We start from the raw sequence: 27,923 nt of genomic DNA, 5'->3' as shown, positions 1-27,923 counted from the left end.
TCTCTCTCTCTCCCCCTCATACACACATACCCCTGAGCCAAGAGTAGCTGAGCTGAGGACTAAGCCTGGACTTTAGGAGGGAACATGCTCCCCGCCTCCCCCTGGACCTGGGGTGTCTAAGATGGATGCCCCAAGCAGCAGCCAGCTCCCAAGGAGGACCTTGGAGGAGGGTGTCTGAATAACTAAAAAGCGCCCCAAATTGGTAGACTAGATGGGGACTATAAGAGAGAAAAGGGGAGGATAATTGATGAGAATAAGGGACAAAATGAACCCTAAGCCCCAGCTTTATCACAGCCCCAATCCCCACCCTAGGTCCCTTGCTTAACCCAGTCCCCCAGAAGGCTCCAACCTAACCTTAGCCCACCCATCCTGTCCTCTGTGCATGAAGAGTTTTTGGACACTCAGCTCCATCTCCTGGCCTGGCCCAGCATCCCATGGAGCCCACCATTTCACAGAGTGCCCAGAGGGGCAAGGAGGTGACTGACCTCCATAGACTTGGACTCAGACCCATCTCCTGCCCAGCTGAGGCCTGGCTGGAGAGATGCCAGGCTAGATTGGGCCCACAGCTGAGCCCTCAGGAAAGCGTTGAGTAAATAGGGAGGTAGCAGGCCAGCCTCAGTCAGCACCCTTCCCACCACCCTCCAGAGAGACTATAATCACTGGGTACCTCCCATCCTGTCCTGTCCGGTCCCAACAACTTCCCAGCCCAGCTCCTGCCCTGGGACCTCCCCAGCCTCCATTCCCTCCCAGCCCTTCCCCACAGCCTTCCGGGATGGAGGGTAGAGGCGGGTGGAGGCTGAGAGGCAGGGCCCCTGGGGCCTGGGGGCTAGGCAGGGCCTATTCCTCCACCAGGAATTCCACCTTAAGGAGGCAGGTGGCTCCTCCCTCCCTGGCCTTCCCCCAGGTGTCCCCACCCCCAGGTGAGCTCAGGCCTGGGCGGTGTCGGCTGTCTCTCCCTGGGCGCGGCTGGCTGGCTGGCAGGGACAGCTAGGAACCGAGCCGACTGACCCACTGGCCCAGGACCTGGTGGAGGGCCATGCAGGGCAGGGTGGTCCGGCCAGAGACAGAGCCCTGTTGAGCCCCCAGCCCCAGCCCCAGTCTGAGGCCCAGGCTGCTCCTGCCACCATGCAGGACAGTAATTTCCTGCTTTCTGCCCTGCAGCCTGAGGCCGGGGTCTGCTCCCTAGCCCTGCCCTCCGACCTGCAGCTGGACCAGAAGAACAAAGAGGCTCTGGAGGCAGAGCGCGAACGGCTGAAGGTGGCCCGGGTGCAGGAACAGGTCCGCGCCAGGATGCTCCAGCTGGGTCAGCCTTCGAGGGTCAATGGCTCCCTGGCCGGCGCCCTGATGGATTCTGCAACCAGCACAGGCCTAGACAACTCCAGAGGTATCTGCTGCCCAGGAGGAGGAAGACAGGGACACCAGGGACCCAAGTTGGGCCATTGGGCCAGGTCTGAGGGGCTGTAGGGAGGAGGAGGGGGAGCCACAGGCCTCCAGTCACAAGAAAGGCAGGGGGATTGCTGTTCTAGGGTGAAGGAGGGCAGGCCAGCAGGAAGCCAGAGGTTGTGCCCAGACTCCAGGCTAGTTCTCTGACTCACTGGGAAGCCTTGGATTGACTTAGTCTGGGGATGAGCCCCTGGCCCCACGGTGGGGGGGAGGGGATGGAAATAAGCTCCTCAAGAGTCCCTGGGCTACTTCTTGCTAAAGTCCTGTCCCTAAGATACACAGGAGGCTCCAGCCCGGGTGTCTGCTTGGGACAGTGTTAGCGCTAAGTCTTGGGGAGGAAAGGAGGCCAGAAGTGGGTTTCCTCAAAGCAGTGTGGGTTGCCCCAGTGGAATCCCCAGTCGAACTCTAGTCTGGGATAATTATGGATAGGGTGAAACCTCTGGGAGAGGTCGACTTCCTCTCGAGCTCTCTAAGCCAAGCTGCGGTTCCCCCCAGTTTCTGATCTCACCTGCCCCCTTCACTGTTCCCCTGGGGCATGAAGGGACTCAGAGGCACACCCAGAGACAGGTCACGAAGCCCCAGCCCCCCAAGACCCCTCCCAGGGGTTAGGGGAGCCACCCCATCAGGGATCTTTGTCCCTCGGGCAATCCATAGAACCTTATCTGGGGAAGGGAGGGTTCCAGGTGACATGCCTCTACTAGAGAAGCCTGCATACTGGCCAGAGGCTGAAAGCCAGAGGGATGGACAGTGAGACCTGTCAGGATGCTGGAAAACAAGGGCATGAGGCAGAGAGGGCCTCAAGCCTCCAGGGTCCTCCTCCTGCTCCAAAGCTGTGGCCTCCTCTCTCAGCCTCAGCTTTCTCAGCCACAGAATGGAAGTTCACCACTTGAGGGGTGGGGCAGGGGGTGGGCAGGAAGGAGGCAGCCAAATATGGGCACTAATTACAGTTTGCAAAATGCATCAGAGATGGCCACCCATGGCCAGCCCTGACAATTAGGAGGATGATTATAATTTGGGGGGATGGGGTGTGTGGGGAGCCCAAAGAGGGGGGTGTGTCCCCCCCTGGCGGAGCCTCCCTGGCGTCAAGGGGTTAATCTCCCCACCCATGAAGCCTCATTAAACTGGGCTGGTAGGGGGGCCTAGGGGATGGGAAGGCCTGTGTGGGTGACGAAGGGGTATGTGTTTGCCCCTGGGGTGGTTGCTCTGTCTCTGACCCTATACGGGGGAGGGGGAAAGTCAAAGGCATCAGAAGAGCTGGCTAGAGGGGATCCCCCAATGAGGAAGCTCCCCCAATGTCCTGGGCCTTCTTGGGGACTCCAGTGACTCCTCCTCTTTGCCAGTTAGGATAGCGACCAGCCAGTCCAACTCCCATCCGAGCCCCCTTCAATGCTGCAGCCTTGTCTCTCCTGGGGCCTTAGCCCCCTAGATGGAATAGCTGAGGAAGCAGTCCTTTGCAGCACCTGCACCTTGCTCTCACCCACCAGGCCCTCACCAGGGATGCAAAGGGCCTTCTCAAGGTCTGAACCTGCCCCCCTCCACCTACTCCAGCCTCTCTGCACTAGTGCATTGTCTGGGTCCAGGCCAGAGCACCTACCACTGCCCTTTCCTACCTGGTCCCACTGTCTCACCCACTAACCTGTCCTCCCATAGTCACCTCGCCTGCCCCTCCCCAACCCACCGCTTCATAGCATATAGTAAGCCCTGGTGCAATGCTTATCACTTCCATCCCATTAGACTCATCAAGCCTTTGTTAGGCGTGTGCCATGTGCCCCCTGGAACCTGGAGGGGAGAACAGGAAGGGGACACAGGGCAGAGAGGAAAGGGCTAGGAGAGGGATCTGACAAGGAGCTTCCAGAACTCTGAGGGAAGACCAGGGGAGGGGCAGAACCCCAGCTCCTCAGACTTGGACAAAGTTATTCCTAGAATTAAACGTGCTGAATAAATGCTCTCTTCTGTCAGGCAGGCTTTCACGGATGGCTGTTTCCTAAATGCTCTGGGGGGTCTCAGTGCTCTGGGCTAGGTGTACAGCAGCTAAGGTAAAACTTCTGAAACAGACGGCCTTGCATCTACTCCTGCATATTCCACCTTCCTCTCATTCTGGCCACCCTCTCCCCATCTCATCTACTCCCAGAATTCCAGAATCTGGAAGGGACCTCAGGAGCACTGTGCCAAGCCCAGACCTGAATAGAAATCTCTGACCATTGGGCATCTGAGTGCTCCAAGGAAGTGGTCCCCTTCACTTAGGGACAGCTCTCATGGGTAGGAAATGTCTCTCCAGATCAAACCCAAATCTGCCATGGCTCTCCCCTCCAAATGTCCCCAAGGACATGGACTCAGCCCCTCACCATCTCAGTGGCTCTCCTCTGGACATACTCCAATGTCAATGACCTTCCTAAAATGTGTCCCTCAGAACAGAACACAGTCCTCTGGGAAAGGTCTGGCTAGAGCAGGGGACGGTGGGCCTTCTGCCTCCTTGTTCCCTTCTTCACGGGGAAGGACTCATGGTGAACCTGTGGGCCACAAAGCCCCCTCAGATCTCTTTCAGACAAACTGCTGCCTAATCTTGCTTCCTCATCTTAGACTTAGGCGGTTTACTTTGTGGAGCTAAGGGTGAAACTTTTCATTTTCCTCTCTTCAATCTGTTGCATGAGATTTAGAACTAGCTGCCCAGATCTTACTCTATTGCCTCTTCATTACATTCCTCCCAGCTTTGTGTGATTTGCACATTGGATGAACCTGCCTTCTATGCATTTCTCCAAGCCATTGACAAAAAGGTTAACCAGTCCAGGACTCAAAACAGCTCCTTGGGGTCCTCCACTAGAGACCTCAGGTCACATTGCCATTGAACCATTGACTTCTCTGAGTCCAGTCAGTATAGCCATTCTAAATCTACTGATTTGTACTATCTTTGTATCTATCCTTCCAGAAGAATAGTAAGAGACTCTTTGTCAAAAACTTGAGCCTTCAATCTAGGTAAACTCTACCAACAGCACTCCCCTTGTCTACTGGCCAAAAAGGAAATGAGCTCAGTGTGATGTAACCTGTACTTGCTGAAGCCAGGCTAGCTCTTGATTGATTCTTTCTCTGCTTCCCAACTATCCCTTTAAGAATCTTTTGAGGATCTTTCCTGGAATCCCAGCCCACTTAGCTCCCAGTTAGTTTGCAGACTGTCCTCTTCCTTTTTTTTTAAATGAACCAACAGTCATCCTTCTCCAGTCTTGCACCCCTCCTCCCATTTCCCACGATCTTTCAAATGTCACTGACAGTGGCTCTATGCTCATATCAGCCAGTTCTTTCTGGAGCTAAGGATGTCCCTCATTTCAGTAGGGAACTTGAATTCATCAAGGGCAGGGCAAGGCTCTCTGTCTCCCTACTAATCTCAGGGAGCAGCCCCCTATCAGTGTTTTTGTTCTGTTATTCCCAGTGCAAAGATCTTCCATTCTTCTCATCTGAGGAAACAGAAACAACCCTGCTTTGAGCCTCTTCACCATCACTCTCATGTCTGCCCCATCCGCCCTAAGCAAAGGTCCCATCCTTTCTTTGCCCCTCCTTCCTCTCCCAAGAGAGCTGTAAGACAAACCAGGCTGTTCCTTGCTGTGGGCCTCTGGCAGCAGCTGCAGCTCACTTCTTGTGCCATTTGCACTGGCCCATGCCCTGCTCATCTGGTTGTCCTTTGTGATCCACCCTCGCTGCCCTCTTCTGCACAGAATCAAAGTGGGTCCGTGAGCACCTCATGCGAACGCCTCTTCAGGAAACTCCCACGTTTCTTCCCCGGTGGAATGATTCCCCTTGGTGCCTTCAGAATGTCATTCTTGCTTACTTCTCCCTCTAGTGATACTCTCCAGTGCAGTGCCTGGCACATGGTGTCTGATGAGTGACTGCTGGCCATCTCTAGCTTGTTTGAACACATTGGCTTGCTTGTCGTCTCCTCCATTAGACCGGGAGCTCCATGAGGACGGACACCATCCTTGCCTTTCCTTGTGTCCCCAGTACCTAGCACAGTGCCTAGCCCAAACTAGATGGTTAGGAAATGCTGACTGACTGATTCACCAATTCCTGATTTGATTTCCCCTGATGCCTTTAATCCCTGGGATCCTGTCCAGTCTTCCTCTGGGACCTCTGAGATCTGTACTCTCAAAAATCGGGGGCTGCCTCTCTCTGCATCATTGTCTCTAGGAAGAGTGGGCACTCTCTTCACAGCATTCTGACTTGCCTCAGCTAGTGTCTCAATTTAGCCTTCAAGAGGATGCCTTCCCTTGGCTTCATCCACTTTTGGAAGGGTGGAAGGCAAGGCTTTGGGTAAAAGTGGCACCAATGGTAGGCTCTGAAGGAGCTTTTAAGAGCAGGGATTGATGGGGGGGGATGCATCCCAGGGAGGGGGACCGCCTCAGAGAAGCAACAGACATCAACACAAGAGGGAAGGTTCACAGGCTCTGGAGTCAGGCTGAGGATCCGGGTCTGAATCCCGCCTCCGACATTTGCTGCCTATGCCACCTTGAGAAAATCACTTCGCCTCTCTCCATCTCAGTTTTGTCGTGTGTAAACAGCAGGTCTAGACTACGTGGACTTGGTGCTTCCTTCCAGCTCTAGGCCTGTGATCCTGTCAATGGCCAGAAGTCTAGTCTGGCTGGGAAATGGTATGTTAGGAGAGCAATGTGAAATAATCCAGGAGAAGGCGGCTAGAGCCAGGGGGTAGGGGACTTTGAATGGCAGGCTGGGAAGTCTGTGTTTTTCTCAGAAGTATTGGTCTAAAGGGGGGCAGATGCTGAAGAATGTTGAGCATGATTGGACCTGCGCCTGAGGAAGGTTGTTGTGTCAGCTTGTGCAGGATGGATTGAAGAGGGGAAAAACAAGAGGAGGAAAGCCACTTTGGAAGCTAGTCTAGGTGGGAGGTGATGAGAACCACAGGAGTGGAGAGAAACGGATGGATAGCATGGTTCTGTAAACAGAACCAACAAGACTTGGCAACTGATGAGATTTGAGGGGTGAGGGAAAGGAAAGAAGGGAGATGATCCAAAGGTGACAGCCCTAGGGGACTGGAAGGAAGAACAGTGGGCTTACAGAGAAAAAAATTAATGGACGTGTTGGATTAGAGATTATCACCAGGCTCCTGGGTGGTAGGTTGAGTTGGAAGGGCTGAGGAGAAGACAGACACAGCAAGGTGATATGATTTCCTCTGGGTTGCTCTGATAGGAAATATCAGAGATAGGATTAGAACCCCAGAGTCAGGGCTGTTTCCAGTGAATCACCAAGATGGAGAAGTCCCATCAGGCAGAGTTCAGGAGAAACAGTGGGTCTTGGTGTATAGATTTGTGAGTTACATGATAACTGGAGCCACAGGAGCAAATGGGCTCATTAAGACAGTGAGTGGGGCAGCTAGGTGGTACAGTGGATAGAGCACCAGCCCTGATGTCAGGAAGACCTGAGTTCAAATCCAGCCTCAGACCAAACACTTGACACTTACTAGCTGTGTGACCCTGGGCAAGTCACTTAACCCCAATTGCCTTTAAAAAAAAAGAGTGAGTGAAGAGAAGAGAAGGCTCAGGATGGAACCTTGGGGGACACCCATGGGACTAGGGGCAAGAGACACAAGATAATCCAGGAGGCCCCAGATCCAGAACCAGGAAAGAGCAGAGTCCCAGAGACCCAGGGGAGACCAACCCCCGGGGAGGAAGGCAGCCACAGCATCCCATGCCACAGAGAGGTTCAGAGTCTGCGAGGAGCCAAAGAGTGAGTGGATGGCGGAGAAGGGGAGGCAATGGACTTGGCAGTTCTTGGCAAAGGGAAGTAGGGTCTGGACTGAAGCCTGGGGGCAGGGGATGGGAGGCTCACGGAGAGAGAGAGGATGGGTTGGCTGCAGCGTGGCCTCGGAGACATGGACTGTGGCTTCCATTCTCCCAGCAAGGTGGCAGACGAGGTCCTCTGCTGGGGGAAGGGAGAGGATTGTCCAGGGGGTGTCCAGACCGGAGGCGTTCAGCAGCACAGGAGGAGGTGGAAGAGAGGATGCAGACGGCTCAAAGGGTGAGCCAGGGGTGGAGTTTGGCCAGGCACTTAGGAATAGAAGATCTCATGCAGTTTGGTTGGCCAAGTCAAGGTCAAGACTGTTAAGGGAGCCAAGGAAGGGAGGCCCAGGGGAGAGGCAGCAGCAGCAGCAGTAGCAGCAGCATGGTGAAAGTAAGACCTGGGTTCTAGTCCTGCCTCTGTCAACACAGTGTGGTCTGGCAAGGAATGACCACGCTAAGACTCTGCGTTGCACATGAGATCACAGATGATAGTCTATGCTGGTGGACATAAGCCCCTGACAGGGTGTCCCTACGCTATTGAAATCACAGGCTTGGCCAAAAAAAGAAAGAGAGGATGGCTTGGCCAGATCCTTCAGTGACCGCGGGGTTAACCAGAGCAAAGGAGCTAATAAGAGCCTGTCTTTGTCTGACCAACCCCAACCCAGCCAGGAAACCTTGGGCAAAAGGGGGGGGGGCAAGAGAAGCCAAGGGAAAGTCAGGAGGACAGCAGGGAGGCAGCGGGGCTAGGGATAAAGGCTGGGGACATCCCTGCTCCGGGAGGCGGAGACAGCAGCTAGCTGCTTTTATATTCCAAATCTTGCTGAGTGGGCATTAGGGAGGGCAGAGAAGGGGCCATGAAAGAGAGTGTATATGTGCTGCCTTCCCCTCCCTGGACTCTCCAGGACCAGAGAGAGTGGACAAAGTTAAATGAGTGCAGAAAGATGGAGAGTGGGAGAAGGGGAGGTCGGGGATAAAGGGGAGTGTGTTAGTGATGCCAAGTATTCCAGAGGATACAGGGGAAGGAGATGCTACAGGAGGGAAGGGGATGACTGGGCAGACTATGACCCCAAGGAATTAGGGGAAGAGGAGCTGGGATGGACTCGGCAGCCACAGGATGGGAGAAGCACCAGGAAACCAGGGCTCTCACCCTCTAGGCTCTGGCAGGAAAGGACATTGGGCTGGTCAAAGTGTTGGTGGCAGTTCCTTTGCCTCTTGCCAAGCAGGCAGGGGATGCCATGTAGCCAGGAGGGCCCTGTCTATGGGCAGAGCCCATAAGAGTGAGACCCTGAGTGGGGCTGGGGCTTCAGTCCCATCCTCCCCAACCCAGGGACAGAGACTATATTCTCAGGTAGTCCAAGGATGCAAGGCTGAGGAGAAATCACCTCCATACGTGGTACCCAGCTACCCCCCTGCTCCTATTTGGTGACACACTCACAGGTGCCTACCATGTCCCTTTCTGAGAGCAGACACATCCCCCTGCCCTCAGGGATCCCATAGGGGTGTAGTTCTGAAAACCACACATGTAGGACAATCAGGACAAGGACTGTGATGATGAAGATATGAAGGTTATGTGGGTCAGGCTGGTCAGGCCTGAAGGCAGCAAGACCTTACTGGCAAAGGATGCTGACAGAAAGAAATCTGGGGCCTCAAGAAATAAGGGAGGCTAGATGTCAGCTGGGCCTTGAAAGATGGGCAGAAAGTAGACAAAGAACAAGTGGGAATGATGTCTTCAAGGGTCATGGAAGAGACCATCCTGGCTGGAGGGGACAGGGTCAATGTGGGAGAAGAGTGGAAGATATGACTGGCAAGGTGGGTTAGGGCCAGAGTGGCCTGAAATGCCAAGCTAAGGAGTTATTTTGCATCCTAGAGACACCAGGAGGCCGCTTAAGATTTTTGATCAAAGTGGTGCCATAGACAGCCATGGGCTCTAGGAAAGTCACCCCTGCTGAGCAGAAACTGGATTAGACAGGCAGCTAGGCGGCGAAGTGGATAGAGCACTATTCAAATCCAGCCTCAGACACATAACACTTACTAGTTGTGTGACCCTGAGCAAGTCACTTAACATCAATTGCCTCTCAAAAAAAAAAAAAAGGAGAGAGAGAGAAAATGGATTAGAAAGATGTGGAGAGACTTAAGACTAAGAAACCAGTTAGGGGCCCTTTACAGCAGCAACTATTTCATTTCTGCCTGCCGCATGGTAGGTGCTCAATGTCTGTTGACTAGCACAAATTGGGGTTGGAGGGCTGAATTCCAGGCAGATCTAAGGTGGGGGAGGGGGAACTCACCAGACAAAAGCCAGGGGAGGAGAGAGGAGCCCAGAGAAAAGGAGGATCTGTGATGTCAAAGGCACTGCAAGGTCGGGAAGGAAGAGGGGTGAGAAAAAGTCTGTGGGGGTCTCTCTAGCTAAGAACCAGAGAACCACAGGGTTGGAAGGTTGAACATCCTGTGCCCACCTTGCCTTGGCTTGAAGCCCATCTCCTCCACTAGGCAGCCCCTTCCTCGCTGGGAGCCTCTCTGTAACTTGCTGGTCCTGCCCCCTGGGGCCAGGCAGAGCAGGACAGAGCCCTCTTCCACCAGACAGCTCTTCAGTACAGATAGCTTTCCTGTTCCCTAGGAGACTTCCCTTCTCCAGACTGACCCCTCTTTTCTCCAGCCCATTCTCATGCAATTTGGGCTTCAGGCCTTCCCCCACCCCAGCTGCCTTCCTCAGACACTTTCCAGTTTATCAGTGTCCTTCTTGAATCATGGTACCCAGAACTCAACATAGTCCTCCAATCTCTGTCCCCTCCTGAGTCCTTCATAGGCAAGGACCTAAGGTCTGACTGGCCGAGAGATTAGGGCCCCTGGTGGGGGTGAAGGGGTGGGGAGGCGAGGTCTAGCCATGGAGGGGATCAGTCTGGTCACCTGGCTTTCTGTCCACTGACCGCCTGTCCCCCTCCCTACTCCCCAGGTGTCTCCAGGGGTCAATATCACACAATGCAGTCTGGTGCTGGCTTCAGCTCCCGCTCCCAGGGCATGAGCATGGACAAGGCCTCGGTGAGCCCTCCCCCATCCTCCCTCCTCAAGGCCTGGGGAGGCCATATTGTTCCCAACCCCTTGGACCCTAGGCCAGGCAGGGTGGGGGGAGGAAGCCTGGGTCGGAGACAGGGGGCTATCCACCCTCTACTCCTACCTTCCTCACCACCTTTTTCCCCGTCCCACAGACTTTCCGGCCCATCTCCAAGCCAGTATACGGGACAGCAGCCTGGTCCTCACGCTCTGCTGTGGACCTAAGCTATGGCCGGAGGTTGAGCTCTGTGCACAATGGAGGAGGCTCCTACGGGTCCACGGGCTATGCGGGGGCCCAGCCTGCAGTCCCAGCAGCACCCCGACCCGTCTCCTACCATGACCGTGGGGGCCCTAGCCCCAGGGCTGACTATGAAACGCTGAGCCTGCGTTCTCTGCGCCTGGTGGGGGGTCCCCCTGGAGGCCTGGATGACCGCTATAGTGTGGTGTCTGAGCAGCTTGAGCCTCCAGGAGGGGCTTCCTACAGGGCCTTCAGTTATGAGCGACAGGCGAGCTCAGCCTCCAGTCATGCAGGGGGACTGGACTGGCCTGAAGCTGCAGACGGAGCCCCTAGCCGGACCATCCGAGCACCAGCCATGCGGACCCTGCAGCGTTTCCAGAGCAGCCACCGAAGCCGGGGGACAGCCTCGATGGGAGCTGGTGGAGGCCTGGAGCATGTGGCCCGAGCCCCCTCAGTCCGCAGCCTCAGCCTCAGTCTGGCTGACTCTGGACATCTGCCTGATGTGCGAGGTCTAGACAGCTATGGGGGTCATCGTACTCTACAACGGCTCAGCAGTGGGTAAGCCCCGGGAGCAGGCGATGTGAGGAAATGAGGGGGGCTAGGAAACAAGGGTGGAGGAGTGAGGGGGGCTGGGGAGCAGGGGTGAGGGGTGGGGGAGAGGCTGGAGGGGGTGGGGAGCAGGGGCGAGGAGTGGGGGAGTGGACAGTCTGAGCTGACTCCCGCACACACACTACCTACCCTACAGCTTTGATGACATCGACCTTCCCTCTGCTGTCAAGTACCTTATGGCCTCAGACCCCAACCTGCAGGTTCTGGGAGCCGCCTACATCCAGCACAAGTGTTACAGTGACGCGGCGGCCAAGAAACAGGTGAGGGCGGAGCTGGGCGGGGGAGCCGGCCCTGCCTGCCGCTGCCTTCCGAGGAGCTGCCCGTCACCCATGACCCTGGTCCCCGTCCCCAGGCCCGCAGCCTACAGGCCGTGCCGAAGCTGGTGAAACTGTTCAACCACGCCAACCAGGAGGTGCAGAGGCACGCGACCGGGGCCACGCGGAACCTCATCTATGACAATGCGGACAACAAGCTGGCTCTGGTGGAGGAGAACGGGATCTTCGAGCTGCTGAGGACGCTGCGAGAACAGGACGATGAACTGCGCAAGAATGTCACGGGTCAGGCCGGGCCCCCCCATCCCCCCCATAGGGCCAGGCCAGACACGCCCAGATGCGCACACGCGTGTCTGAGCCGATTCACGGCCGTGGGGGAGGAGGGGGAGGAGCAGGAGAGGGGAGGGGGGCTGGAGTTTTCTCCTGCTCAAGCCCCTGATGAGGGAATCAGATTGTTTCCAGGGGGTGAAGACCCCGCCGCTAACCCCTGATCTCTGACTCTCAGGAATTCTGTGGAACCTGTCATCCAGTGACCACCTGAAGGACCGCCTGGCCCGAGACACCCTGGAGCAGCTGACCGACCTGGTGCTGAGCCCCCTCTCAGGCTCCGGGGGGCCTCCCCTCATCCAGCAGAATGCCTCTGAGGCCGAGATCTTCTACAATGCCACCGGCTTCCTCAGGTGCCCAGCCAGACCTCCCTGACCCAGCTGCATCTCCCGTGTGTCCTGGTGGCCTTGTCTCCAGTCTGGTCCTTGGAGGGGCCCGGGCCCAGCCTGAGGCAGCCTGGGGGGTCTTTGCGGGGCAGAACTCGTCAGCTCACCCCAATGCCTAAGCCCTACTGGGATTCGGGATGCCTCGTGAAAGAATCCCAAGCCGAGGGGGCAGCTAGCTGGCGCAGTGAATAGAGTACCAGCCCTAAAGTCAGGAGGACCTGAGTTCAAATCCGGCCTCAGACACATAACACTTACTAGCTGTGTGACCCTGGGCAAGTCACTTAACCCCGTAGCCTAGCCAAAAAAAAAAAAAAAGAATCCCAAGCCAAGCTCTCCTTCATCCAGAGGGGCCTATGGCCTCTGATCCTCCTACTTCTTTGTCAGAAACCTGAGCTCAGCCTCCCAGGCCACACGGCAGAGGATGCGAGAGTGCCATGGCCTAGTGGACGCCCTGGTCACCTACATCCACCATGCCCTGGACGTGGGCAAATGTGAGGACAAGGTCAGCAGGCCCTGAGCTAGGGAGGGTGGAGAAGACCGAGGGCATTTGCTTCCCTGCCCCCACCCAAGTCTGTCCTCTGGGGGGGGTCCACCTTCTGATCTGGGTCTTCTCCCCCCTCAACTCCCACTCTCTCCCCGGCTCCTTCCCCCACCCCAACAGTGGCTGTGACCACTGACCTGTCCCAATGCCCTCAGAGCGTGGAGAATGCAGTGTGTGTGCTCAGAAACCTCTCCTACCGCCTGTATGACGAGATGCCACCATCAGCACTACAGAGGCTGGAGGGCCGAGGACGCGGGGAAGCCGGGGCCGGGAGGCCCGGGGAGGTCGTGGGCTGCTTCACCCCCCAGAGCAGGAGGCTGCGAGAGGTAGGCGATGAGAAGCAGGGAGCCCTGAGAAAGGCAGCTGCTGCCCTGGGGGAGCTTAGAGGTTGGGGAGATGGGGTGCACTAAAGTTGATAGGGCAACCTATCAACCTCACAGTGCAAGCCTACAGGGCCCATCTTACAGAAGGATAAACTGAGGCTCAGAGAGGCAACACCAGGCTGCACAGGCTGGAAGAGGCAGTCCTGGATAATTTTGGAGAGAGATCTGAGGAGCGAGGACCTGGGGAGCCAGTAAGGCAGAGGGAGGAAGCTTGGGGTGGTCAGAGTGACCAAGAGCAGAGGGTGACCCTTGGAGCAAGGGTTTGGGGGAGCCATGGTGGGGATGGAAGGCTGGAAGTAAGGAGGGCTCCCCATCCTAAGATCCAAGGGAGGAGGGTAGGAAGGAAGCAGAGAAAGGGGTGCTCTCTGAGAGCTGGAACTGGGCCTGGGCCTCACATCCCCCTCTCCTTCCCCAGCTGCCCCTGGCGACAGATACATTGACCTTTGCTGAGGTCTCCAAGGATCCCAAGGGGCTCGAGTGGCTATGGAGTCCCCAGATTGTGGGTCTGTACAACCGACTTCTTCAACGGTGTGAGCTGAACAGGCACACAACGGAGGCTGCTGCTGGAGCCCTGCAGAACATCACCGCTGGGGACCGCAGGGTAAGGGCCCAGGGCCAGAGGGCCATGATTCAGTCCAGGGATATATAAAAACAAGGGAATTGCAGAGAGAGAGAGAGAGAGAGAGAGAGAGAGAGAGAGAGAGAGAGAGAGAGAGAGAGAGAGAGAGAGAGAGAGAGAGAGAGAGGGAGAGAGAGAGAGAGAGAGAGAGAGAGAGAGAGAGAGAGAGAGAGAGAGAGAGAAAGGGGATGAAAACACTAGGGAGCCGTGGGTGACCCCTGGTGGAAAGTCCAGGGGCTGCAGGACATCCCATCCTGGTGAGGAACTGATTTGGAAGATCTGGGGGGCAGAGAAACTTTGGGAACTCCCAGGCCCCTCAACCCTTCCTTGCCCCACAGTGGGCAGGTGTGCTGAGCCGCCTAGCCCTGGAGCAGGAACGCATCTTGAACCCCTTGTTGGACCGAGTTCGGACAGCTGACCATCACCAGCTGCGCTCACTCACTGGCCTCATCCGGAATCTGTCACGGAATGCCCGGAACAAGGATGAGATGTGTGAGTCTCCCTCAAGGTCCAGGGGTAATGATTCCCTCATCCCCTGTGTCCCAGCTGGCCCATGGCCTGATACTGCTGCTGTTGTCCTGGCTGATGGGCCAGAGGGGAGGAAATGGGGTCACTGGGGGAGTGGGGAGGAATGCTCATGCAACCCCAGCTCCAAGAAAAGGAGAGGTTTGGGGGAGCTGTCTGACACCCTCTGACTTCTGCCCTCTACCCATGAGGGAGGCAGCCACCAAGGTTGTCAGTCATCTGATTGAGAAACTGCCAGGGAGTGTTGGGGAAAAGCCACCTCCAGCAGATGTGCTGGTCAACATCATAGCAGTGCTCAACAACTTGGTGGTGGCCAGTCCCATCGCTGCTCGTGACCTCCTCTACTTTGACGGCCTCCGAAAGCTCATCTACATCAAGAAAAAGCGGGATGGGTCAGTACCAAGCCCTGACAACAGGTGGGGGGGGGGAGAAGCATCAGGAAGCAGGAAACATCAGATTCTCCTGTCCCTAGGCAGGGGTTCTCCTCCTTAGGCCTCCCTGCCAGCACCAACTAATGCTCTCCACTCCTCCCCAACAGACCTGATAGTGAAAAGTCCTCCCGAGCAGCCTCTAGCCTTTTGGCCAACATGTGGCAGTACAGCAAACTGCACCGGGATTTCCGGGCGGTAAGTGAGCATGGGCTGAGCATGCTGAACACTACTCAAGATGTAGGGTGGGGGCAGAAAGCAGAAAGCACCCGAGACCACGAGGGAACCTGGGAGAACAGGGCAGAGACAGATCCATTCTTTCTGACTCAACAGTGCTCTCCCATTAACTCCTTCCTCTCCGTGTTGCAGAAAGGCTATCGAAAGGAGGATTTCCTGGGTCCATAAACCATCTGAAGAGGAAGAGGTGTGGGGGAGAAGGGGACTGAGTGGACCCCTCCCCCACCGCTGCATGGGACTATCTTGGCTCAGCCCTGCCCTGGCCTCTTGGCCCCTGGCCCTGTCTCCTTGGATCTGCCTGGGTCTGGCCTCTTGGTCCCCACTGCCATTTTGGGTGGGGTGCTGAAGCAGGCTGACTGCTTACAGAATGGTTCAAGGGGGAGAGCTCACATTAAGTACATGTTCAAGACTCAGGGGAACTTTGGGGGCTTTGGGGTGAGCTTGGCTATCAAGATGGGGCAAAAGCCCCTGGCTTCTGGGTGTAGGGATGCTTGGGAATCCTTCGGTGTTTTAGGGGGGCTCCAATCTCTGGAGGCCACCACTGCTATGGCTCCAGTGTTCCCCAGGGACTCCTCAATGCTTGGCACAGGGGTACAGTCACAGCCTTGGAGGTCAGGGCCCGAGGCTGGCCTGGGAGGGGCTGGGGCTGGGGCTGGGACAATAAAAGAGGCACTGGTCTGGTGGGTGTGTGTTTGCATTTTCTGAGAGGAATCCAATGGAAGAAGCAGCTTTTGCTGGGACAGGCTGGGCTGGATGAGGCCCTCCCCAGGAGGCATGGGCCCTAGTGATTGCCAAAATGTCAGGGCTGTCACTATAGAATTCTGACTGTGGCTGGGGGTGGGGGCAGATTCTCTGGAAAGAAGAGACCTCAGCTTTAAGGATATGTGAAAGATGCAACACACACACACACACACACACACACACACAAAGGATGAATGAAGTTTTGGACACGCCATGGGACAACCCAGACCTCCATACCACCTGAGCCAAGCTCAATGCCAAATATGGGAATTGTCACTTTATTGGCAGAAAACAGAAACAGGATAAAGCCTGGGGCTCAAGGGCCCCAGACAGGAATGCCCTGGATCAGGCATTTAGGGTTAGGGTAATCCTAACCCTGTGTTCTGCATGGCCTGAGAGTCTCAGGAGATTAAGCAAAGAGCCACAGGGGCCTAGATTTCAACCTGGAAGAACCATTGGGGTCACGCAGTCCAATCTCTTGTTTTGTAGCACAAGAAACAAACAGGCCCAGAAAGGGGTATTGGCTTTTGATTTAAAGGAAGGAAGCACTCTTCTCTTTACTACGCCCCTCTGCCTCCCCAGTCCAAGGTTCTGTCCCCCCCAGTCCAGGGCCCTGCTCCCCAAGTCCAAGGCCCTGTCCCCCCCAGTCCAAGGCCCTGCTCCCCAGAGCAAGGACAGGCAGGAGGTCCTTGGCGGCCTACATGTCATCTTCAGTGACCAGGCAGTAAAAGTCAGTGCGGGCCCCATAGTTGCGGGATCCCAGGTCAGAGACATCGATCTCATTCCGTTGGGTTTCCCCACCAGAAGCCTTTAGGCTTGGCAGCTCAGGGATTGGGCTCATGCGTGGAGGGGGCAGGTCTTTAAAGATGGGTCCCCTTACACCTGTGGAGAGAGTCAGGGTCAAGGCAACTGCCCTACCTTCCCCAATCCCAACTCCAGGCCCCCAGGGCCAGACCTTCCATTCCCAATGGTTTTACCCTCACAACAAAGTGGAGGGAGGGATAGAAGGCACACAGGCTAGTGTTCTCAGGAAAGCAGGCAGAGACCCTGCAATGTGCTCATGTAGACAAGGGACCACCTGTGAGGTCATCCAAGCTGGGCCAATGTCACACCCATCCCCAGGACATCATGGGCTGGTCCCAGCTAAGACCCTGGAGCTCACCCTTGGGGGCCCCAGAGCCATGGTCCCAACCCAATTGGCCTCCCCAGGCCTTCTGTTGCTCCAGGTTGATGGCCCTAGGCCCCACCCAGGGGGCCCCCAGGGGCCATTTCTGCACCAAAGCCCCGCTGTGGGGCTCTTACCCAAGTCTCCTTCGGGGTCAGGGTCAGGGTCTGGGTCTGGACCAGGCCGGCCCTCCAAGAAGCCACCGTGGAGGGTCAACATGGGATCCTTGTCCTCCTGTAGCTGAGTCTGGGGGTCACTCACCAGGGCCCTGTAGTGTACCTTTCGCGGCAGGGCTAGACGCAGTTCCTTCCAAAAATCGGAGGAGGGCGTCTACAAGGCAACCGAGGGATGTTACTCAGATGCTGCTCAGGGGGTTCTGGGGTGGGGGTGGGGTACACCCTCTAGGTGGGTACAAATGTGAGATTTCTAGGCATTGACTATGAAAACCAGACTCATGGCACAAGAGTCCCCCTGGGTGTGAGGGTTACATACCCACCGTACACACTGTGCATTTACACCCATTGAATATGGCAACCAGTAAGAAACAGAGTCATCATTACCCTCAGTGGACCTCAGAGCCCCCTTCCTTTCCTGTCATGGTTTTCTTCATCCCTAAAGGACCATGGCACCCCTTTCCCCTTCTACCATAGAGCTCTTAGCCCCCAAATGATCACAGTGGCCTCCTCCCCTCCTACCACAGAGCCCCCTCACCCCCAAAGGACCATGGCACCCCCTTCCCCTCCTACTATGGAAGCCTTCACCGCAAAGGACTGTGGCACCCCCTTCCCTCCTACCACAGAGCCTGGCCTCCACAGCAGCAGGGTCACAACGTGTCGGTGCTGCCGAAGCAGGCGGAGAGCAGGATGTAAGGGATTTCGAGTCTGACCCTCAAATGTGATGAAGATTGGCCTTCGGGACAATTCAAGGAGCCTCCACAGGCCTTCCCTATACCAGCCAGAGTCAGGAGCAAGGACGAGATCCTGAGTTCCAGACCCAGAAAGCCCTGTGACCACCAACCTTCCCACACACATACACACACACACACACACACACTCACATACACACACATTCTCACACATACATATTCACACACACACACACACACACACACACACACACACACACACACACACACAGAGCTTTCCCCCTGTGGCACCTGAAATTGTGTCTGCACCAGGCCTGGCCCAGGAAGGCATCAGAGAGAACCACTATAAGACGCCGGCATCGGCTGAGATTCATGATCAGATCAGCGGAGGGCTCTGGAGGGGAGGACAGGGAAGGGGAGCCCATCAGGGAGGGGAAGCCCCTCTGGGCAGCTTTGGGATGAGGAAGCCAGTGAGGGCCGACAGCTGGGGCTCAGGATGTCAGAGGAGCCCATCAGAAAAGGCCACAGGTGCATGGAGAGGAATCTGCTGAGGCAGTGCTGCCCAGGGCGGCTGTACCTGAGTTGGGGAGGACATCTCTGTCATCCAGAAGAAGCTTGTAGCCATGTCGATTCTCCAGCTGTGGTTTCAAGATGAAGTTCACAAACTTCCTGTCTTCTGGAGAGCTCATGTAAGAGATGTAGGCATCATAGAGCTTCCCATCTAAGAATGAGAGGGAGGGAGGGAGGGATGAAGGAGGGGGGGAGGGAGGGAAGGAAGGAAAGAAGGAAGGAAGGAAGGAAGGAAGGAAGGAAGGAAGGAAGGAAGGAAGGAAGGAAGGAAGGAAGGAAGGAAGGAAGGAAGGAAGGAAGGAAGGAAGGAAGGAAGGAAGGAAGGAAGGAAGGAAGGAAGGAAGGGAGGGAGGGAGGAAGGAAGGAGAGAAGGGAGGAGGAGGGAAGGGAGGAAGGAAGGAGGGAAGGGAGGGAGGAAACAAGCACTTATTAAGTGCCTACTACATGCAAGGCTTTACATGCTACTACATGCTAAGTGCTTTACAAATATTATCTCATTTGATCCTTGGAGCAACTCTGAGAGGTGAGTGCTGTTATCGTCCCCACTTTACAAATGAGAAAACTGAGGAAGACAAAGGTGAAGTGGTTTGCCCAGAGCCACACAGTTAGTAAGAGTCTGAGGCTGGATTTGAACTCAGGTGTTCCTGACTCCATCTGCTGACCTGCCTCCCAGCAGAACATGGCAAGGGATCAGTAGCCTGGCCCTGGCGCTGTCTGTTTCTGGCACCCTGGCCCATGAGCACTGGTATCTGCTTTCTTTTTTCAGTAGTAGTCTAGCTCAAGATTTTCTAACTCTTAAAACATTTTTATTTAAAGTTTTGAGTTCCAAATTCCATCCCTCCCTGAGATGGTAAGCAATTGGATCTAGGTTATACATGTGCAATTATGTAAAACATTTCCATATTAGTCATTTTGTAGAAGATGACTCAAATAAAAGAAAAAAGAATGAAAGAAAGTGAAAAATAGCCTGCTTCAGTCCATACTCAATCAATATCTATTCTTTCTGTGGAGGCGGATAATACACTTCATCATTAGTCCTTTGGGATTGTCTTGGATCATTGCATTCCTGAGAAAAGCTAAGTCATTCACAATTCTTCATTGAACATTGCTGTTACTGTGTACATATTGTTACTGTGTATACACTGTTGTTCTGATTCTGTTCACTTCACTACGCATCAATTCATGTTAAGTCTTCCTAGGTTTCTCTGGAATTATCCTGCTTGTCATTTCTTACGCACAATAATATTCCATTACAATCATGAACTAGTTTGTTCAGCTGTTCCCCAACTGATGAGCATCCCCTCAATTTCCAATTCTTGCCACCACAAAAAGAGCTGCTATAAATATTTTTGTACAAATAGGTCTTTTTCCTCTTTATGTCTTTGGGATATAGACCTAACAATGGTAGAGCTGGATCAAAGAACAGTTTTATAGCCCTTTGGGCATAGTTCCAAATTGCTCTCGAGAATGGTTGGAGCAGTTCACAACTCCACCAGGAGTGCATTAGTGTTCCAGTTTTCCCCTATCCCCTCCAATATCTAACATTTTCCTTTTCTGTCATATTAGCCACTCTGATAGGGTGAGGTGGTACTTCAGAGTTGTTTTCATTTGCATTTCGATAATTAATGGTGATTTAGAACATTTTTTCAGAGGATTATAGATAGTTTTGATTTCTTTTTCTGAAAATTACCTGTTCATACTCTTTGACCCTTTACCAGTTGGGGAATGATTTGTATTTTTATCAATTTGCCCTAGTTCTCTATATATTTGAGAAATGAGACCTTTAACATAGACACTTGCTGCAATTCCTCCCCCCCCTCCAGTTTTCTGCTTTCCTTATAATTTGATTGCATTGGTTTTGTTTGTGCAAAACCCTTTTGCTTCTTTTTTTTCCTAAGGCAATTGGGGTTAAGTGACTTGCCCAGGGTCACACAGCTGGTAAGTGTCAAGCATTTGGTCTGAGGCCAAATTTGCGTGCAAGTCCTCCTGACTTTAGGGCCCATGCTCTATCTGCTGCACCACCTAGCTGCCCATGTGCAAAACCCTTCTAATTTTATTTTAACACAATTATCTACTTCACATTTTGTAATGCTCTCTATATCTTCTTTGGTCTTAAATTCTTCCCTTACCCATAAATCTGACAGATAAATTATTCCATGCTCTCTTAATCTGCTTATGGTATCACCCTTTATGCATAAATCATGTACCCACTTTGACCTTATCTTGGTATATGGTGTGAGATGTTGGCCAATACCTAGTTTTTGCCATACTGTTTTCCAGTTTTCCCAGAGTTTTTGTTCCAAAAGCTTGGATCTTTGGCTTTATTACATACTAGATTGCTAGGGTCATTTACCATCACGTAATTTGTCCCTGATCCCTTCCACTGGTCCACCACTCTATTTCATTTCTTAAGCCAGGACCAGACTGTTTTGATAATAACAGTATCTGTTTTCCTAAGGGGGTATAATATAGGATGGGCAGGACCTTGTCACAGCCCACAGGGTCTGAGCTCCCCTCCCCCAACTCTGAGCTGCTCACCATTCATCTCTACATCCCCATATTTGTCCCGGTACCAGAGCAACACACGGAGACGACATTTCACATAGAGCAGGGCGGCCATGAACAGGACAAGCAGAACCAGCAGAGAGGCGAGGACAGTCAGGATGTGGCCAGCAGGGTCTGGCAAGGGGGAGAAAGGGCCATCCTGGAGGTGGGCACCTCCAAGGCAGTGGGAGGCATGCAGACTCCCCTGCCTGGCCCCCACCTATGGCCATACCTGTCCTCTGCAGTGTGAATGAGGCGCTGAGGTTCCGGAGTGTGCAGGTGAAGGTCCCATAGTCCTGGATGCTTGTCAGGTTGGCCCCCAGGACACTAGACAGGACCCCTTCAGATGCATTGGCCCCACCCCTGAGAAGACCCAAGGGAGGCCCAGTCACTGCCCCTGAGGCAAGAAGACTGAGCCTAGAGCTCCCAGTCCCTGGGATGGGGGCTACAGGCAGGACACACACTTTGCCTTGGCCTAACATTGAGCTGAGCTCCCATAGCAGCTGGAGACTAGGGGTTGGGAGAGGGGCTTGGGTCCATAAGCAGATAATTTTGGAGCACAAAGGCCCCAGGCTGGTCTCAGGATACAGTCCCATAGGTGGAGGTGTTCTTTGGGGGAGGGGGTTGGGAAGGGGAGAGGAGAGAAGGAGAGAGAGGTTGTGTGTGTGTGTGTGTGTGTGTGTGTGTGTGTGTGTGTGTGTGTGTGTGTGTGTGTGTGTGTTCATGCTTATGTGCGTGCCCTAGGCCATCATTCATCACTAATCCTCTCATATACCTCTGCTTTCCAGTGTCCACACAATGCCTTCCCCCTCAACTTCCTTCCTCGTCTGTGTCCCAGGTGGTCACTAGCCTACTGAGGTTTATGTCCCAGCAAGTCACTCCCTAGTAGTTCTCCCTCACTACCTCACTTGGCCAAGAAGTCATTATTCTCATCTCCCCCCACACCCCTACTCAACCAGTGTCCAGGACAGTCACTCCCCTCCCCAACTTCTAGAGGGAAGGGGTGGGGAGCTGTGTCTGGGCTGTTATCCCTCTGCAATCTTGGGATTAGGGTTAGAGTTATGGGGCCCCCAGGGCCTGGGTAAAGAGGGTCAATCCACTCCTGGAATGGTCACTCCTCTCTAGCCCCAATCTTCCCCTCTATAAGCAGGCAGCCAGATTCCCCATCTCTGCCACTGGTCATGGCCTGCTTGCTCCCTGGGTCTGGGAGGGTGGGAGGTGGCACTTGGATGTGCCTATTTTCCTTTCCCCAGTCTTGGTCACTGGGCACCTCAGACTCAGGGTCATCCTTACCAGAAGACTTCCTGAATGTCATAGAGGCTGTGGTTCCCAAGCAGATGGCCATTCTTCAGCCACCGGACAGCAGGGGGGCAGTGGGCCTCAAAGGCCACTGAGAATGTGCAGTTCAGGGTGACCTTGCTATGCAGGGCTGGTACCAGAACCTGATCCTTCAAGGGGGTGAGAATGGTGGGAGCCACATCACAGAGATCTGCAGGGGGAAAGCCAGCCATTTACACCAAGAACCTCAGATGGACCAGGCTCTGAAAAACACAGCAGTTAGTTGGCCTGTCTATCCAGGCTCCCCTTCTTCCTTGCAGCCAGGTGGCCCAGAGGGCAACCACTTCACAAGTGATTTGCCCTTGACCACCTGAACACGGGTATCTTCCTGTGCCCCTAAGGCATATGAGACATTCACAGATGCTCCAGCCCTTCAGGGCAGGTGGCCAGGCTCACAGGCAGATCCTGCACTGGGGACTCTTGCCTTTCTTGACTGTTACCACAGCCCTGGAGAAGGGATGTTCCCGAGCTCCATGCACAGTATAGGGTGGAGGCTGGGCTGGTGGGAGGACATTGGCCTGCTGCTGCACTGCTTCCTGTTCATTTGCCATGAGGCCAGAACCCTCTGGAACTCCTCATTCTGCTGCTTCTCTATCCAGCTGGCCTCTGCTGCTGCTGCCCACTCCTGGGCTCTCCTGTTTCCTACCTGGTCTGAATCCCTGCAAGTCACCCACATGACCCACTTGTGATACAATCATAAGATTCCTTGAATCTCAGACCCAGACAGGAACTTCATCCAACCCTCATATTTTACAGATGAGGAAACTGAGGACAGAGAAAGGAAGGGACAATCCCTTGAGATCAAGATTATACATTGTGCAGCAGTCACAATCCTCCTTGGCTGGGGGGAGGGGGGGGGGCTGTGGGACAAAGGGAATTAGCCCTGTGGCAGGGGCAAAGATGAGGGCAGGAAGCCCTGACCTCCAGACAGGGAGTCAGGACACCTGGGCCCTGGACCTGGCTTTGCTTCTGACTTGCTGTGTGTTTGATTGTGTCACTTCTTGCCAGGCCTCAGTTTTTCTGTCTCTCAAATGAGGACAAGATTCCTGTGTTTGACAAGCTTTGGGGGCAGTGAGAAGGTTCTGGCCCCCTGGAAAGTGAGGTGGGTGGAGCATCTTCTTCAAATCACCCAACCACAGCCAGCTGACTGGAAGTGTTCTTCAGGACTGGGAGCCTCCCTCCTCCCCCTCGAGCTCAGAGTACTAAAGGACCCTCTGATTGACATTTAGGGCCATGGCATCCTCTGGGCACTAGGGCAGTGAGATTGTTCACCTCAGGGGAGGGGATTGGCGCCCATGTGGGAGTGGAGCATGTTGCCGGAGACATGGGGTCAGACCTCAATTCTGGCCCAGGCTGTAGTGAAAAAAGCTATGAGTAGTTCCCTAGTTTTTCCCAGCAAGCCCTTCCAGGAGTCTTCCCTACCTGCCATGGCCAGGCCAGGAGGAACTTTGCCTCTGGAACCTCTCTGTGAACTGCTCAGATGAAGGCCGAAGTCAGCTCTGCTCCCAACCAGGACCAGCACAGAGGAAAGCCCTGGGCTAGCTCAGCCAAGAATGTCTGCAGCAAAGCCTGGGGCTCTGCTCTTTCCTGTCCTGTCTGGTCAGGTTTCAGTGGTCAGCTTGTCCCAGGCCAGTCAGGGGCTACAGGCACTATGCAGAATGAAGGCATTTGATAAACAGGTAAGCACGGGACCAGTTAAAGGCTAACAGTTAAAGGGGCCCTTACGGTATCTATCAAAGGCCGCCCTCTCCCTTCCTCCCCATCCCACAGTCTGACCTCTGCACCTTAGTTTTCCTCCCACCAGACAAAAGCTGCTCTCTCCACCCTGGGCGCAGGCCCAGTCCGGAGGAGGTTGGTCACCTGTCTTCAGCCGCTTTCTTCCAGATTCAGGTCCAGCCATTTGCTAGGGTTTAAAAAACAAGCCCTTCCAAAGAGGCCAGCTCCTGCTGCCTGCCACTGTCCCCACAGGTGAGAGCCCCTGCCAGCCCGCCTGCCACCCACCCGGAAGTGGTTATGAGCTTGTTTTGGTTCAGAAAAGCTCATGAACACAATCACAAAAGAAGTTGAGTACTTAGGGGTTGGGTTTTTTTTTTTTGTCTGAATTTCTCCCTTGTAGCTTCCTGGCTCAGTGGTCACATCCTTTCCTCAACTTAAACCCCACCCAGACATTATTAACCCCATAGCAGTCACCTGGCAGTAACAATCAGTGCCCTAGTTGAAAGAAAACTTGCAACATTTTAGCAAGTCCCCAAACACTGTAGCAAGTCTCTCCACAAAACATTATAGCAAATACCCAAACATTGTAGCAAGTCCCTAAATGTTGTGGCAAGCTCCTAAACAGCCCCCAAAGACCCTTTAGAGCAAACATTGTAGCAAACCCCTAAACATTGTAACAAGCCCCAAAGAAACATTATAGCAAACACCCAAACATTTTGGCAAGCCCCTAAATATTGTAACAAGCCCCCAGAAAAACCTTGTAGCATGAGATATTATTGCAAGTTCCTAAACATTGTGGCAAGCCCCCAAACATTTTAGCAAGGCCCCAAACAAATAGGACAGCAAGCTTGCCTATCTTGAATTTGCCTTGACTCTTCCTGAAACTTGGGACTGGAAGGGGGCAGCCCCTGCAAGGCTGTTTGTGCTCTCAGAATACCTCCTAAGGCTCCCCCCAAACACTTTGAAATAACTGGGCACTGGAGAGCTTAGAGAGGCCTACAAGAAAGGGTGCTGGATTGTCAGAAGCAGACTGTGCTTGGCTTCATTAAATACCAGGTCCCCAAGGATGGGAAACACCCAGCGCCACTGATCCTGAAGAAAACACAGGAAACACAGCCCTAGTACTGGGTGCCAGGTGCCAGGGGCTAGGGGTGGGGTGGGCCAGGCCAGCCAGCCAGGCCACAGCCCAGGTACAACTGTGAGGTGATTCAGTTCCTCTCTACTCCTCTCAAAGACTAGGGACTGAGCCAAAGATGAATCCATCCATTCTTCCCTCTGCCTGGGCCAGGCCCAGAAGCTGAGGGCTCTGATGCCCAGGGCAGGGGCACTGAACAGTGACCAAAGGCTTTCCAGTGGGGTCACAGCCCAGAAACAGCAAGGCCCAGCACCCACTGAAGCCTACCTGCCTTTTCTCTCTCCCTTCCTCACAGTATTTCATCCTGGAAAGCTACAGTTTTATCCTTCAACCCCATCCCTCAGACCTCCTGGGGAAGGGGAGACAGCTAGAGGGTGGAGGAAGGAGGAAGTATCATGCAAGGAATAGAATGTGAGAGAGAGATTCCTCACACCCCCAACAAGACGTTCCAGGGAGAATCAACAGAGACCATTGATGGCCCAGCAGCCAGGCAAGGTAGCCCTGATAATTTCCTGTATAGGCCCAAATCCAGTCCTGTTCCCTCTCCTCCTCACCCTCCAATGACGCACCCCCACACACACATTTGTTTCCCTTCCTCTGGCATTGGGGCCAGGGGGAAGGAGAGTCTTCCTAGCTGTAGGTGGGAAGGGGGGGAGGGGCTAGTCCCTCTGCTCTGGCAGGAAGCTAGGCAGGCAGGCCTGAGCTGAGTGACTACCCCTTGGCCGAGGAAGTCCCCTCCCCCCAGGGCCTGGCTGCCTGTACTAGTTCTGCCTTTGCCCTAAAGCTCTGCTGCCACACTCCAGTCCCACCCTTCCCCCAAGCCACCCAGGAGAGGGGTCCAGACCTGAGTCCCGCAGCCTGCCTCATTGCTCCCCCAGGTCCCTCTTACTGGAGGCTTGGCCAGCCAAGTGGGCGGGCTGCCTCACCTGGACAGGTGCACGGCAGCTCAGGCAGGTGCAGCCCCACCCTCTCTCCCTCCCTTCCTCCTTCTGGCTCAGAGAGGAGGAGGAGCAGAACTGGGACTGACAAGGCTCCAGGCAGACTAATGACTCTAGAAGGACCTAAGCAACTGGAACCTGTCCCTCACCCTCTGTTAGAGAAGACAGGTGAGGAAGGAGGGAGAGAGACCTGAAGACCTGGCCTCAGAGCTCCTAGGACCTGCCCTCCTCCCAGGCTCTAAATCTCCTCCAGAATTCTTCTGTTGGCACCTCATTGACACGGGTGGGAGGCGACCCTACATTCAGAGCAAGGGGGGTGGACACGAAATGACAGATTTGCTAACCATTCCCTTACTGCCCTCTCACCGTCCAAATGTTGCAACCCTAATTTTGCTTTGCACGTGCCCCTAGCCCATGTGGCAGTCCCAGTCTTCCCCCTAAGGCCCCATTTTCTCCAAACTTCCGTGCTTCTTCTGAGGCTGCTGCGGTCTAATAGGTTGTGACTCCTCAAAGACTAGAGTACATGGCAGGGTTGTCTGAAATGAATTAACAGACTCAAGCATTCTTTAAGTCAAGTTGGCAAAAAGTTTATTGTTATGCTTTTCAGTGGGCAAGGATTCTTAAGGAACCTTCGATTTTAGAGAGGTATAGCTAAAGTTTATATAGGATAAAATACAATAAAACATGTGCCAAATATGCTAACTAGGTGATTCAGGGTGGGATTAGGGAGTGGTTAAGGAGTGGTCAATTCTTAAAAGAACATGCACTTCTTGTACCTACTGTGCAGGCGTTTTACCCAGAGTTCATCGGGAAAAGCCCACAAGGGTGAATGGTTTTAGGCCTGCTACATCACTAAGTTAACTAGAGTTCAGGGGTAACTGAGAGTTGTCCGGTCTGCCACCAGTCAATGTCTTGTTTGACAAGATAGAAGTAGGGAGTATACATATGTCTTACGTCTACAATGCAGATAATGAGGAGCCCAGGATGTAGATAATGAGGTAGGGCTGTAGGATAGATAGTCCAGTGGGTAAGAATATCTTTATGGCCCAGCAAAGCCAGTACAAACTAATAATTCCTTCAGGTGCTATTTGTAACTGCACCAAGGAGAGAGGTAAAGGTCTTGCTGGGGCCCACTTATGAGTAATTGCTAGGCACAGTGTCCTTGGGCTGGGGAGAAACTGTCAGGGATAGTGTTTCTGAGGCTAGGGAGAAATTAGGGTCCAAGTACAAGCACCCAAGCACCCCATCAAGGCCACTACCATTCTCTCAGTCATCCAGGTTGGGTTCAGTCTTCTCCCTTCAATCCCATGCCCCTCCCCCATTCAATTATTTGTCAAGTCTTCTCAAATCTCCGCCAGAGGTAGGGAATCTCATCGGGGATAGCCTTCCCCTTCTCTCCACCCTCATGCAAGGCCATCATCAAAGACGGCTCTACACGACCACTAAAATGAGAGTGCAGCCTTCACTGTCACTTCCCTTCTCACTTACCACCCCCAGGACCAAATTCACCCTCCACAGTTGAGCATTTAAAGACCTGCTCCCAACCTCCTTGCCCAGCTTATTACACATGCACTGCACCCCACCAAAATGACCTTACTGTTCCTTCTACAAGGCACAAATTTCCCACCTCCATGTCTTTGCACTGCTCACTCATGCCTGGTGTGTAAACAGTCTGGGGCCATGTCCATAAGAGGCAGTGAGTGACATGTGCTCCCTCCTGAGGTCTTCCTCTTAATACTCTTGCGGGTTCCTGCAAGGCCCAGCTCCCCCTCAATCGCCTCATACCACTTTGTAGTCCTTTCCTATAGATGTGTGTTCCCTAGATTAGACTGTAAGCTCTGGAAGGATCTTGTGTCCCTGGTATCTGAACTATGCAGCCTCCATCTCTCCTGGAATCTCTGAGCCAGAGAGAGCCTCAGGGCCACCCAGGCCTTCCAGGAATCCCCTCCACAAACATCTCTGAGCAGGTGAACCCCTAGGGAGCTCAGGAGTCCACCGGGGGCCAAGATGGCCTCTCCAGATCAGGCCAGCCCTTATCCTGCCATCTAGCCTAAAGCTTCAGTGTGGCTCAT

At 54.1% G+C, this 27,923-nt stretch overlaps 2 protein-coding genes across 4 annotated transcripts; one reads left to right on the top strand and one right to left on the bottom strand.

The window, feature by feature from the left end:
* The first annotated feature begins 908 nt into the window (after positions 1-908).
* Positions 909-15,522, top strand: PKP3 (plakophilin 3). Its single transcript, XM_020979411.2, has 13 exons — positions 909-1,384; positions 10,177-10,262; positions 10,430-11,070; positions 11,258-11,381; positions 11,474-11,678; positions 11,899-12,073; positions 12,491-12,608; positions 12,803-12,973; positions 13,446-13,631; positions 13,988-14,141; positions 14,374-14,566; positions 14,713-14,800; positions 14,972-15,522. Exons 1-13 carry the CDS (start codon positions 1,126-1,128, stop codon positions 15,005-15,007), a joined length of 2,436 nt encoding a protein of 811 aa, XP_020835070.1. The 5' UTR covers positions 909-1,125; the 3' UTR covers positions 15,008-15,522.
* Positions 15,523-15,842: 320 nt separating this feature from the next.
* Positions 15,843-25,861, bottom strand: SIGIRR (single Ig and TIR domain containing). Of its 3 annotated transcripts, none has more exons than XM_020979390.2 (10): positions 25,758-25,861; positions 23,485-23,711; positions 22,018-22,213; positions 20,957-21,087; positions 20,719-20,859; positions 18,188-18,331; positions 17,902-18,004; positions 17,540-17,690; positions 16,883-17,075; positions 15,843-16,462 (listed from the first exon to the last, which is right to left on the bottom strand). In XM_020979390.2, the coding sequence occupies exons 2-10, from the start codon at positions 23,489-23,491 to the stop codon at positions 16,278-16,280; spliced, it is 1,251 nt and encodes a 416-aa protein (XP_020835049.1). In that variant the 5' UTR covers positions 23,492-23,711; positions 25,758-25,861; the 3' UTR covers positions 15,843-16,277. The 3 variants fall into 3 exon arrangements, with proteins under 3 accessions (XP_020835049.1, XP_020835047.1, XP_020835050.1); XM_020979388.2 differs by lacking the exon at positions 25,758-25,861 and adding an exon at positions 23,923-24,143; XM_020979391.2 differs by lacking the exons at positions 20,719-20,859; positions 25,758-25,861 and adding an exon at positions 23,923-24,143.
* Positions 25,862-27,923: the final 2,062 nt, after the last annotated feature.

The sequence above is a fragment of the Phascolarctos cinereus genome, unplaced genomic scaffold (assembly GCF_003287225.1).
Source record: "Phascolarctos cinereus isolate Bilbo 61053 unplaced genomic scaffold, phaCin_HiC Scaffold_9;HRSCAF=440, whole genome shotgun sequence".
NCBI lineage: Eukaryota > Metazoa > Chordata > Mammalia > Diprotodontia > Phascolarctidae > Phascolarctos > Phascolarctos cinereus.
Note: the sequence above shows the minus strand (reverse complement) of the source record. Positions and strands in the feature narration are given on the sequence as shown.